Raw genomic sequence first — 14,587 nt, forward strand, 5'->3', positions numbered from 1 at the left:
TGGGCCTCTACTGTTTTTACTGTATATTAACGATATGAAAGATGCTGTTCTTGTCATCTTTTCCTTTTTGCGGATGACTCCACACTTCTGGTGTCTCACAAAAGTAAAACTATGTTGGAGAGCATACTGAGCACAGAGCTTACTAACATTAGTAAATGGCTTGGAGATAATAAGCTATCTCTGCACTGAGGTAGAACTGAGGCAATTCTTTTTGGATTCAGACTTAAATTGAGTAGGTCCTCTGATATCACAGTGGAGTTAGGGGGTGAGGTGCTGACTACTAAAACCTCTGTTATTTACCTGGGATGCATCCATAATGGAAGCTTGGGAGGTGTGAGCATGGCCACTAAAGTGCTAGGGAAGGTTAATGCCAGGACTACATTTTTGTCTAGAATGCTCCAGATAGCCAAGAATAAGCTGATCAGTGTAGTATTGAAGGTGAGTCCACATACTCACATAGGCAGGAGCTGCTTTCAGGAACTCAACTGGCTGCCTGTTGAGGCTAGGGTGTCTCAGATTAGACTGGGTTTGGTTTACAGGAGTATCTATATTTATCTAGTATCTAAGTTCTGCGTCAAGATATCTATCTGATTACTTTACCTGTGTTAGGGATGCACACAATCACAGCACCAGATCAGGTGTTGCTAATGTGTGCTTATACAGGTTCAGGAGTAATGCTGGGAAAGGTACTTTCTTGTATACTGGAGCCTCAGAGTGAAATGAGTTGCCTCTGCCCATAAAAACAACGTCCTCTCTAGCCAGTTTCAAAAATAAAGTTGAAAAAACTGTTCAATGTCTTCTGTGCTAATATGAATGACCCCTATGATGTAACTGCAACGATGAGATAGATGTTCTTCTTCCTTGAATTTTTGTTTCATTATCTTGCTGTCATACCATGTTTGATCTTCCTAATACCAGTATGCCAGTGGAAGGGAGGACTGTAAGCAGGTGACCCAACTGTGGTTTGGGACTATAAATGACTAATTGCAGTAATTCCGTTACAGATTTTTAGAAATTCTGTTACAGATTTGGTAACAGAATTTAGAGTTTTTAAGAGATCCTCCAGTACTTTTGCATACTTTTTTAGCCAGTAGTTGTGAAAGTAGTGTTCACAAGCCAAAAGTGGTCCCCGAAAATGGCATACTACGCAGAGCCGTCGGAAAACGTGTGGCGAGACAGCATTTGCCCCAGTTTCAAAGCAGCAGCACCGACAGTGCCAGTAACTTCTTCGCATATTTTTGCATACCATTAAAACATTTAGCTGCTCTGTCGCAGTCTGCCTTTGAAAACCATTGAAGACTACATGCAGAAACGTTGTGCCATTCGTATTTCAGCAATACGATTGGTATTTTCATTCAAACACCACAACTTCTTGAGCAGTACAGAAGTTGATAGCTACTTTCACACAGCACACAAAAGCTGCCCCGAGCAAAAATAAGTGCCCACCAATCTTCTCATTGAGATGATTTATTAAAGAGAAAGTGATTTACAAATGTTAACCTTCATTATAGTGACCATACTAGCAATATGCTGGCTACTGTTGATAGTCTGCATAAAGAAAGCTACAAAAATAGAGATGATCTTTTGTCTATAGCCAGGTTGATATCTCTTTTGGAACCCAATTGTCTTAAAAGTGTGGCGTCTTATTTTGAGATGTAAATTATATATATATTCTCAAAATGCCATACTTTAGAAACAACAATGTTTGCAATTAATACAATTCAAGTCTAAAGAATAAAGTAATGACTGACATTGTTTAATTATATTAAACAGCTATTTAATACATGTCATAATACCCAAACATAGCCTATTATCCCCCTAGAGCCGATACCGTGCCCAAGGGAAAATCGAATTGGCATAATAAGAAAATCCCATGCGTGGGCTACGTTTCAATCCACCACATCTGCCTCTGTGGTGGAAGGTGGTCTAGCTACACCCGTGTTTGTCAGACCATGAGACATCCCGAAAGTCGGTCTTCTCATGAAAACATCTGTGGTGTCTGAACGGTTTTACCACTCTATGAAAAGATGTTTTTCCATGTATGAATCTGTTATTCAATTTATTTCTATCGGCCAATGGCAGTAAGACCAAATTCAGTGTTTCATCAAATTAAAGATTGCAATTGTGTCAATATGTTTTGAATATTGTAGAAAGAGTCCTCACAGCCATTTTCCATACAAAAATATACCATGTACAGTAGGCTACAGGCAATGTGTTCATCCACCATGTGAGTCCAAGAAATTACGATCCAGTCTTTGTGGTTTTTATATGCAGGGAGCATACATTTCACAATTGTAAACTAATAAAGAATTTTAAGTTAGAACCCATTATTAAATATAAACTGGGTGGTTAGAGCCCTGAATGCTGATTGTCTGAAATCCGTGGTATATCAGACCGTATACCAAGGGTATGACAAAACATTGATTTGTACCATTCTAATTACGTTGGTAACCCGTTTATTTAGTGCATTCGGAAAGTATTCAGACCCCTTGACTTTTTCCACATTTTGTTACATTACATTAAATTGTTTTTTTCCCCCTAATTTATTCCCCCCCCCCTAATCAATCTACGCACATTACCCCATAATGATGAAGAAAAAGTAGGGCTTTTTATTCTTAAGAATAAAAACTTAAATAATACATTTACATAAGTATTCATACCCTTTACTCAGTACTTTGTTGAAGCATCTTTGTCAGCAATTACAGCCTTGAGTCTTCTTGGGTATGACGCTACAAGCTTGACACAACAGTATTTGGGGAGTTTCTCCCATTCTTCTCTGCAGATCCTCTCAAGCGCTGTCAAGTTGGATGGGGAGCGTTGCTGCACAACTATTTTCAGGTCTCTGCAGAGATTTTTGATCGGGTTCAAGTCCGGGCTCTGGCTTGGCCACTCAAGGACATTCAGAGATTTGCCCCTAAGCCACTCCTGCGTTTTCTTGGCTGTGTGCTTATGGTCATTGTCCTGTTGGAAGGTGAACCTTAACCCCAGTCTGAGGTCCTGAGTGTTCTGGAGCAGGTGTTCATCAAGGATCTCTCTGTACTTTGCTCCATTCATCTTTCCCTTGATCCTGACTACTTCCAGTCCCTGCCGCTGAAAAACATCTCCACAGCATGATGCTGCCACCACCATGCTCCACCGTAGGGATGGTGCCAGGTCTCCTCCAGCTATGACGCTTGGCATTCAGGCCGACGAGTTCAATCTTGGATTCATCAGACCATAGATTCTTGTTTCTAACGGTCTAAGAGTCTTTAGGTGCCATTTGGCAAACTCCAAGCGAGCTGTCGTCTGCCTTTTACTGAGACTTGGCTTCCGTCTGGCCACTCTACCATAAACGCCTGATTGGTGGAGTACCGTAGATATGGTTGTCCTTCTGGAAGGTTTTCCCATCTTCACAGAGGAACGCTTCAGCTCTGTCAGAGTGATCATCGGGGCCCTGACCAAGGCCCTTCTCCTCCGATTGCTCAATTTGGACGGGGGCCAGCTCTAGGAAGGGTCTTGGTGGTTCCAGATTTTTTCCACTTAACTAATTTTCCACTTAAGAATCTGCTAAATGACTTAAATGTAAATGTAAATGTAAAGAATTATGGAGGCTACTGTGTTCTTGGAGACCTTCAATGCTGCAGACATTTTTTGTACCCTTCCCCAGATCAGAGCAGTGTGATCAGACACAGGGAAGAGTGCTTCATTCTATAGCTAGAGGACAACTGATATCTCCAGGAGTGATTAGTATGATTTGTGTCTTTTTCTGTTGTTGTCTAACACTGTCTTTTTGCTAGCTAGGCCCATGTATTTTATTTAGTGCTGCCTGTCTTCCCACTATCCTACTTGGTGTGTGAAATGCAGCCTGCTATTAACTTGTAGATGATTATTGACACATCAACGATGATTAAAGATGTACTATGCAGAAATTGCTCCATAAAAGTTTCCTTAACTTCAGTTTATGTGGCAAAATAAGCAAGTATAGTGAAGAGAATCATTGTAAAATCTAAACCGCTGTGGAAATATCTTTATCATACCCAAAAAAATATTGTATTTTTAGATGTTTGAAGCTGGTGTACAAAACCGAAAGTAAAAGACTCAAAAACTAAACTTTAGAATGGGGAGCATAGAAATAGCGCACATAGAACAGATATACCACCTCTTAGACATACTTTCAATGAGAATGACATACATTTCTTTTTGAATTCGGGTTGCCCAAAAAGTGACATATTGCCATTGCAAAAAAAAAAACAAAGACTCTTTGCTGCAGCTTCTTTTCTCTCGAGTGGAGGGACACTTGAGGGGCTTGAGATGCTGTGTTCAGTTCGCTGTGTCCCTAACAACATAAACCGTGCTTTAGGGACAATATATTGAATATGTGTCACTTTTTTTAGGAGAGCAAAATGGTCAATACTTGTAGTGACTGTTAACATTAATCTGAAATAAATGTGTTTAATCAACATTATCAAGGCTATATCAAAATGCAGTACTTGCTACAGTAGAACTGCTAGCTACAATGATTTAAATTATATATATTTTTTGAAAGTCAATAGGTAACTTGCTTTGCTATTCATCTATCAAATCCGCAATGTACTCTGTGTCTCAAAGTTTGCAGACAGTGTGCTTTGAAATGAAAATCCATACAAGATACTCTCCATTTATGCATTACGGGAGAAGCCACTGAGAAAGACAAACCCGTAAGTTATTCACTCAGTAGGTCAGTGGAGCACCGCGACTCACAGACCTGGAAGAGGTAACATGAGACAATGGAGACAAAAGCACATGACAGCTCAATAGAAAAAGTAGCATTTAGTTACCATCTTTCCGACAGTATCTCTTCTATCCTGCAGAATGTTTCTTCACATTTTCCTCTGATAATTCCGACCAGATAATTGACTCTAGTGAGAGCGGTCTTCTTCTCATGTTTCTTAATCGCCAAGATAATGCCATTGATGAAGGTAGGTCCACATGACAGTTAGTGGTCTGCGAGTAAGTAGGAAAGTTCCCATCCCTTAGTGACTTTCTGCAAGTTTGAGTGAGTTGAGCTCCAAGCGATGAAGTGTCTTGCTTCCTGTTGCTTCGCTGGCTCCAGTCTTGAGCTTCTCTGGCAGCACTGTGTTTTTTGGAGCAAGTGGGAGCGTGAGAGAGGGAAAGACTGCTGGAGAAGGGGGAGGAGAAAAGCTTTGCCTTTCAGAAGGAAAATCCCCTCTAGGCTTTTCAGGTTTTTTTTTTCTCAGAGGCAGCAGCAGCTTCAGACCAGTGTGGGATTCACACAAGCTCACACATACACATATACACACTTGAAAACTTTATTTAAATTTGTATCTCAATACATTATTTAAATGAGTGTCTGGGACACCACACACATTCATTTGAATACTGTTTTAAGATCTATAATGAAATCAGTATTCAAATGTCGGCACACACAGACACAACACAATTACAAGACACACTCTATCCCCACACAGCCAGCATCAGAGAGAACAAAAAAATCCAACCCCTCCTTCTAGTGGACCCCTTCTCTCTATTTGAATCATTAGGGCTTGGGTAGGGTATAGCTTCATAGCTTAGTCCCCTTTAGAGTCTCTTCTCTTTACTCTCTTCACCAAAGACATCCAGTGGCTGCTGCAGGCTATATATGCACCCCAAATGGCACCCTATTCCCTGCATACTGCACTACTTTTGACCAGGGCCCATAGGTCTCTGGACAAAAGTAGTGCATTATAGAGTCCATTCGGGAAAGTATTCAGACCCTTTGACTTTTTCCACATTTTGTTACGTTACAGCCTTATTCTAAAATGTATTACATAGTTTTTTTTATCATAATTAGTCATTTAGGTCAACATTGGATCATTCAGAGATCCTCACTGAACTTCTGGAGAGAGTTTGCTGCACTGAAAGTAAAGGGGCTGAATAATTTTGCACGCCCAATTTTTCAGTTTTTGATTTGTTAAAAAAGTTTGAAATATCCAATAAATGTCGTTCCACTTCATGATTGTGTCCCACTTGTTGTTGATTCTTCACAAAAAAATACAGTTTTATATCTTTATGTTTGAAGCCTGAAATGTGGCAAAAGGTCGCAAAGTTCAAGGGGGCCGAATACTTTCGCAAGGAACTGTAAATATCACATTTACAAGTATTCAGACCATTTTCAGTACTTTGTTGAAGCACCTTGGGCAACGACTACAACCTCAAGGCTTCTTGGGTATGACGCTACAAGCTTAGCACACCAGTATTTGGGGAGATTCTCACCTTCTTCTCTGCAGATCCACTCAAGCTCTGTCAAGTTGGATGGGAGGCATTGCTGCGCAACTATTTTCAGGTCTCTCCAGAGATGTTTGATCGGGTTCAAGTCTGGGCTCTGGCTGGGCCACTCAAGGACATTCAGAGACTTGTCCCAAAGCCACTCCTGCGTTGTCTGAGGTCCTGATCGCTCTGGAGCAGGTTTTAACCAAGGATCTCTCTGTACTTTGTTCCGTCCATCTTTCCCTCAATCATGACTAGTCTCCAAGTCCCTGGCACTGACAAAATCCCCACAGCATGATGCTGCCACCACCATGCTTCACAGCATGATGCTGCCACCACCATGCTTCACAGTAGGGATGGTGCCCCAATTGCTCAGTTTGGCCAGGTGGCCAACTCTAGGGAGATTCTTGGTGGTTCCAAATTTCTTCCATTTAAGAATGATGGAGGCTACTGTGTTCTTGGGGACCTTTAATGCTGCAGACATTTTTTGGTACCTTTCCCCAGATCTGTGCCTCGGCACAACCCTGTCTCGGAGCTGTACAGACAATTCCTTCAACCGTATGGCTTGGTTTTTGCTCTGACATGCACTGTCAACCGTGTGCCTTTCCATATCATGTCCAATCAATTGAATTTACCACAAGTGGAATCCAATCAAGTTGTAGAAACAGCTCAAGGGTAATCAATGGAAACAGGATTTTGAGTTTCATAGGTCTAAATTCTTATGTAAATACGGTTAAAAAAAAAAGGTTAAAAAAACACTTAAAACCTGTTTTCGCTTCGTCACTATGGGGTGATGTGTGTAGATTGATGTTTCATTTAATACATTTTAGAATAAGGCTGTCACGTAACAAAATGTGGAAAAGGTCAAGGGGTCTGAATGTTTTAACAATGCACTGTATAGGGAATACTGTAGGGTGACTTTTTGGAATGGTTTCCAGCGTTTCAACACTTCATGCAGGATCATGTTTTTGCAACAGACATTGATAATGAATGTTGATTTTTGAACTTATTAGACCAGGTCCATCTAGTCCCTCCTTGTTTCAGTCCATTTTATTCCACTTGGTTCCTAATGAACAGGAACCCGTTGCACCAGCAGGACATTAGCAGAGCGCTAGGCTAGCTGTAGCTAGCTGCTTCCACAGCAGACTGATGGAATGCAGGGTTATGGTGAATGAAACCCAAGAGCTAGTGTGTGCGTGGCAGGGTTGTTTGAACAATTTCGTAGCGGGAGACATTGAGAGAAAGATAATTGTGTTTATTTCTAGCAGCCAAAAGCTACAAGGAATTCAAGTGAAGGACTTAGAATAAGGTGAAATTGAATATGGCTGCTCTCTCTCCCTCACGTCGGTGGTTTTGAGAGCCGGTAAACAGCATTCCTTAAACATTTTCATTTAGAACGGGAGACAAAACTGAGAAAAGTGTTTATTTCTCTCAGTCAAACGCACAGGAAGAATGCAGATTAAGTTGGTGGAATGGAGAGCATTTCAGCTGTTCACCTTCTCGATGTGGTTCAATATGGCTTTAAGACCCAACTATATGCCGCAAACATTGTCATTAAGAGCGAGAGAGAAAAATGCATAGATGTTTATTAAAAACATATCAAAAGAATGTACACTACTGTTCAAAAGTTTGGGGTCACTTAGAAATGTCCTTGTTTTTGAAAGAAAAACATTGTTATTGTTGTAATGACTATTGTACCTGGAAACGGCATATTTTTTAATGGAATATCTACATAGGGGTACAGAGGCCCATTATCAGCAACCATCACTCCTGTGTTCCAATGACACATTGTGTTAGCTAAAATGCTAATTGATCATTAGAAAACTATTTTGCAATTATGTCAGCACAGCTGAAATCTGTTGTGCTGATTTAGAAGCAATAAAACTGTCCTTCTTTAGACTAGTTGAGTATCTGGAGCGTTGGCATTTGTGGGTTCGATTACAGGCTCAAAATGGCCAGAAACAAAGACCTTTCTTCTGAAACTCATCAGTCTGTTCTTATTCTGAATAATGAAGACTATTCCATGCGAGACATTGCCAAGAAACTGAAGATCTCATACAACGCTGTGTACTACAGTGCAAACGGGTGCACAACTGAGCAACTGAGCAAGATGCCTCAGACGCCTCAAGTCCTCAACTGACAGCTTCATTAAACTGACAGCTTCATTAAATAGTACCCACAAAACACCAGTCTCAACATCAACAGTGAAGAGGCGACTCCGGGATGCTGGCCTTCTAGGCATAGTTCCTCTGTCCGGTGTCTGTGTTCTTTTACCCATCTTAATATTTATTAATATTGGCCAGTCTGAGATATGGCTTTTTCTTTGAAACTCTTTACAACAGCATCCCAGAGTCACCTCTTCATTGGTGTTTTGCGGGTACTATTTAATGAAGCTGCCAGTTGAGGACTTGTGAGGCGTCTGTTTCTCAAACTAGACACTCTAATGTACTTGTCCTCTTGCTCAGTTGTGAACAGGGGCCTCCCACTCCTCTTTATATTATGGTTAGTACCGTTTTGTGCTGTTCTGTGAAGGGAGTAGTGCACGATGTTGTACGAGATTTTCAGTTTCTTGGCAATTTCTCACATGGAATTACCTTCATTTCTCATAACAAGAATAGACTGATGAGTTTCAGAAGAAAAGTTATTTGTTCCTGGCCATTTTGAGCCTGAAATTGAACCTGCAATTGCTCCATATACTCAACTAGTCTAAAGAAGGAGTGTTTTATTGTTTCTTCAATCAGGACAACAGTTTTCAGCTGTGCTGACATAATTGCAAAACGGTTTTCTAATGATCAATTATCCTTTTAAAATGAATAACTTGGATTAGCTAACACAATGTGCCATTGGAACACAGGAGTGATGGTTGCTGATAATGGGCCTCTGTACCCCTATGTAGATATTCCATTAAAAAATCTGCCGTTTACAGCTACAATAGTCTTTTACAACATTAACAATGTCTACACTGTATTTTTGATCAATTAATGTTATTTAATGGACAAACAAATGCTTTTCTAAGTGACCCCAGACTTTTGAACGGTAGTGTATACTGAACAAAAATATAAACACAACATGTAAAGTGTTGGTCCCATGTTTCATGAGCTGAAATAAAATAATACATAATAATAATACATGCCATTTAGCTGACGCTTTTATCCAAAGCGACTTACAGTCATGTGTGCATACATTCTATGTATGGGTGGTCCCGGGAATCGAACCCACTACCCTGGCGTTACAAGCGCCATGCTCTACCAACTGAGCCACAGAAGGACCACAGAAATGTTCCATATTCAGAAAAAAATTATTTCTCAAAAATGTTGTGCACACATTTGTTTACATCCCTGATATTGAGCATTTCTCCTTTGCCAAGATAATCCATCCATCTGAAAGATGTGGCATATCAAGAAGCTAATTAAACAGCATAATGATTATGTGTTGGGGAAAATAAAAAGCCCCTCTAAAATGTTTTGAGTTAGCGTGCAATTGGCATGCTAACTGCAGTAATGTCCACCAAATCTGTTTTCAGATAATTCAATTTAAATTCCTCTACCATAAGCAGCTTCCAACATAGTTTTAGAGAATTTGTCAGTACGTCCAACCGGCCTCACAACCACACACCACGTGTTTGGCGTTGTGATGGCGAGCAGTTTTCTGATGTCAATGTTGTGAACAGAGTCCCCATTCATCAATTCCTGCAAGCTGAAAATGACCCAGTTCTTCCATGGCCTGCATACTCACCAGACATGTCACTGATTGAGCATGTTTGGAATGCTCTGGATCAACGTGCATGACAGCATGTTGTAGTTCCCGCCAATATCCAGCAACTTCACACAGCCATTGAAGAGGAGTGGGACAACATTCCACAGGCCACAATCAACAGTCTGATCAACTCTGTTTGAAAGAGATGTTGCACTGCATGAGGCAAATGGTGGTCACATTAGATACTTACTGGTTTTCTGATCCACGCCCCTGTGTTTTTTTAAAGGTATACCAACAGATGCCTATACATCCTAATTAATTTATTTCAATTGACTGATTTCCTTATATGAACTGTAACTCGGTAAAATCTTAGAAATTGTTGCATGTTGCATTTACATTTTTATCAGTATAGGTAAAACTACTTTATATGTTGAATGTAAAAATATGCAGGTTCTCTCTCTCTCTCTATCTTTGGTTCCGAGAAGTGCAAGGGCATTTCCACAGATGTGTGTACAGATGGGTGTCACTCGGGGAGAGAGGGCCTTTAAAAGGACAGATGTTTTGGCAGAAGGGATTAGGACGCCAGAGAGAGAACCAGCAGGTACTGTACTCCGACTCCCACTCTTCTTTTTCTTCCCTTCCCCTTTTTTTTAAAAGGTAAAAGGTTTTCTCTCTGGTTCTAAAACATCTGAAGTTCACACACTCTCTCTCTCTCTCTCTCTCTCTCTCTCTCTCTCTCTCTCTCTCTCTCTCTCTCTCTCTCTCTCTCTCTCTCTCTCTCTCTCTCTCTCCATTTTCTTCCTCTCTCTCTCTCTCTCTGTCAGCTTTCTGCATGAGTAAAATGACCAGGGGGCATATTGAAAATCCATCATGGAAGGCTCAAGACACAGTACATATTCACCATAAAGATTCAGAACCTCTGGCAGTGAACCATTTTCCATTCCATTCATTCTACTTCTGTACAGAAACATTCCTCAACACTGCACTTCCTAACCCATTGAATGTGCCTAAATATGCCTCTGGTCAATGTGCACATGTAGAAAAGTTGTCTGTGTCTTGTTTTGGTTTCACTCATCGGCTAAGAGGCGATCCCTCCTGGTGCTGTCGCCCAATATGAAAGATGCTTGTCTGGTCAGGCTGTGTAGGATCAAAGACGCCACACCAGCTGACATTAATCTCAAATCCCCCCACGGTCATGCCGGCGAGGGATGAGGCAGAGCTGGGCCACAGTCATTTCACACACAGACACACATGGAAACACACATGAAGACACATGAACACAAGCACTGAATCAGATGTAATGTATGTAGACACAGAGAAAGACAAGCGCATGCCGCGATACTGTTAGCCAGATACAGATGATGACACGCAGATGGGCGCGCACACACACGTGCACACACAGCTAGGTGAGCACACACAAACACCAGGTTGAGACACACACACAAACACCCTTCACTCGCCCATTCCATCCCTTTCCTGCCGTGATTTACTTTAAACAAACAACCCCCTCCCTTGCTCCCTTCCATACCCTGCAATTGCAATTCAGAGTGTGTGTGTGTGTGTGTGTGTGTGTGTGTGTGTGTGTGTGTGTGTGTGTGTGTGTGTGTGTGTGTGTGTGTGTGTGTGTGTGTGTGTGTGTGTGTGTGTGTGTGTGTGTGTGTGTGTGTGTGTGTGTGTGTGTGTGTGTGTGTGTGTGTGTGTGTAAAACTTTAGGTGAGATGACAGGATAGACATCAGGGAATAGTCAAGTCACATTATCAGATACACTGAGTGCACAAAACATTAAGGACACCTGCTTTTTCCTTGATATAGACTGGGGAATTCAGGTGAAATCTATGATCATTGTTGATGTCACTTGTTAAATCCACTGCCAATCACTCATTCTTAGTGGTTCCCAAACCTTTTATAGTCCCGTAACCCTTATAACATTCAACCTCCAGCTGCGTACCCCCTCTAGCACCAGGGTCAGCTCATCATTGTTAGCCTGCCACACACAATACATTTATTAAACATAAATATGAGTGTGAGTTTTTGTCACACAGCTCGTGGGAAGTAACAAACAAACTCTTATAGGACCAGGGCACAAATGATTATATAATAATCAATAATGTTGCCCTTTAATTAGCCATCTTACATATACAACCTTATTTGTTATTTAAAAAATTGTGAATTACTCACCACAGGTTAATGAGAAGGGTGTGCATGAAAGGATGCACATAACTCTGCAATGTTGGGTTGAATTGGAGAGAGTCTCTGTCTTAAATCATTTTCCAAACACAGTCTGTGCCTATATTTTGTTTTCATGTTAGTGAGGGCCGAGAGTTGCACCCCTTCTGAAAAAACCTACACTCGATCCCTCCGATGTCAACAACTACAGACCAGTATCCCTTCTTTCTTTTCTCTCCAAAACTCTTGAACGTGCCGTCCTTGGCCAGCTCTCCCGCTATCTCTCTCAGAATGACCTTCTTGATCCAAATCAGTCAGGTTTCAAGACTAGTCATTCAACTGAGACTGCTCTTCTCTGTATCACGGAGGCGCTCCGCACTGCTAAAGCTAACTCTCTCTCCTCTGCTCTCATCCTTCTAGACCTATCGGCTGCCTTCGATACTGTGAACCATCAGATCCTCCTCTCCACCCTCTCCGAGTTGGGCATCTCCGGCGCGGCCCACGCTTGGATTGCGTCCTACCTGACAGGTCGCTCCTACCAGGTGGCGTGGCGAGAATCTGTCTCCTCACCACGCGCTCTCACCACTGGTGTCCCCCAGGGCTCTGTTCTAGGCCCTCTCCTATTCTCGCTATACACCAAGTCACTTGACTCTGTCATAACCTCACATGGTCTCTCCTATCATTGCTATGCAGACGACACACAATTAATCTTCTCCTTTCCCCCTTCTGATGACCAGGTGGCGAATCGCATCTCTGCATGTCTGGCAGACATATCAGTGTGGATGACGGATCACCACCTCAAGCTGAACCTCGGCAAGACGGAGCTGCTCTTCCTCCCGGGGAAGGACTGCCCGTTCCATGATCTCGCCATCACGGTTGACAACTCCATTGTGTCCTCCTCCCAGAGCGCTAAGAACCTTGGCGTGATCCTGGACAACACCCTGTCGTTCTCAACTAACATCAAGGCGGTGGCCCGTTCCTGTAGGTTCAAGCTCTACAACATCCGCAGAGTACGACCCTGCCTCACACAGGAAGCGGCGCAGGTCCTAATCCAGGCACTTGTCATCTCCCGTCTGGATTACTGCAACTCGCTGTTGGCTGGGCCATTAAACCCCTACAATTTACATTTACATTTAAGTCATTTAGCAGACGCTCTTATCCAGAGCGACTTACAAATTGGACAACTCATCCAGAACGCCGCAGCCCGTCTAGTGTTCAACCTTCCCAAGTTCTCTCACGTCACCCCGCTCCTCCGCTCTCTCCACTGGCTTCCAGTTGAAGCTCGCATCCGCTACAAGACCATGGTGCTTGCCTACGGAGCTGTGAGGGGAACGGCACCTCAGTACCTCCAGGCTCTGATCAGGCCCTACACCCAAACAAGGGCACTGCGTTCATCCACCTCTGGCCTGCTCGCCTCCCTACCACTGAGGAAGTACAGTTCCCGCTCAGGCCAGTCAAATCTGTTCGCTGCTCTGGCCCCCCAATGGTGGAACAAACTCCCTCACGACGCCAGGACAGCGGAGTCAATCACCACCTTCCGGAGACACCTGAAACCCCACCTCTTTAAGGAATACCTAGTATAGGATAAAGTAATCCTTCTCACCCCCCTTAAAAGATTTAGATGCACTATTGTAAAGTGGCTGTTCCACTGGATGTCATAAGGTGAATGCACCAATTTGTAAGTCGCTCTGGATAAGAGCGTCTGCTAAATGACTTAAATGTAAATGTAAATGTAAATGGCCGAGAATCCACTCTCACATAGGTAATTGGTTCCCAGCTCACTCAGGTGCTTCACTATATAAGCTTGAGTTCATTTGCACACAAAAAATAATTCAACGATGGAAAGACCCATGTGTTGCCCTTGTTAAGGCAGACAGAGAAGAGCTCCAACTTCTTAATCATAGCCTCAATTTTGTCCCACACTGTGACGTAGAAGTCCGTCACTGGCCGCGGGCAGCATTTGGTTCTTTAACGCACACACATATTCATCACTCCTCCCTGCGCCATTATAAGATAAGTTAACAATGTGGGTCGACACACAAATTAACTTCTGTCTTGGTGCATGCATTTCACACTTGTCAGTGTTCATATTTGAGAGATACAATAATTATTATACTTATCAATGTTGTGGATGAGCGCATTGTTTGTTTGTTCTGTTCCTCTCTCTAACATCTCTGTAGCTTCCGGGTATGCTGGAAAAGGACCCGAGCTAAGGGAATTGGGTTGGCTTTATAGTGCCTGTCCCAAATGGCTCATTAATGCATATGGGCATATTGAAAGATATTGTCAGTAGTGATGTAATGTTGTAAATGTTATGTTGTGATATTGTTTAAAACCGTGTTGCAATGTATATCCTTTAGTATGTTTAGTTCATGGAAAATGTAGGTTTGTATTGTTAATTGATTAATTAATTAGGGTTAATTGTTCTGAGGGGAGGGGCTAGCCCTACAAAAGGAGCCTCTCTTTCAGTCATAGAAGGGTTTTTTGGATTGAGCTGTGG

The 14,587-nt window shown here is 42.2% G+C and overlaps 1 protein-coding gene across 1 annotated transcript in view; it reads right to left on the reverse strand.

The window, feature by feature from the left end:
- Positions 1 to 5,098, reverse strand: part of LOC118388995 (uncharacterized) — a 49,997-nt gene extending 44,899 nt beyond the window's left edge. Inside the window, exon 1 of the mRNA XM_035778645.2 lies at positions 4,797 to 5,098. Coding sequence (XP_035634538.1) covers positions 4,797 to 4,799 — 3 coding nt within the window. The 5' untranslated portion in view covers positions 4,800 to 5,098. The remainder of the gene's footprint in view (positions 1 to 4,796) is intronic.
- Positions 5,099 to 14,587: the final 9,489 nt, after the last annotated feature.

Source organism: Oncorhynchus keta, chromosome 10 (genome assembly GCF_023373465.1).
Source record: "Oncorhynchus keta strain PuntledgeMale-10-30-2019 chromosome 10, Oket_V2, whole genome shotgun sequence".
Taxonomy (NCBI): Eukaryota; Metazoa; Chordata; class Actinopteri; order Salmoniformes; family Salmonidae; genus Oncorhynchus; species Oncorhynchus keta.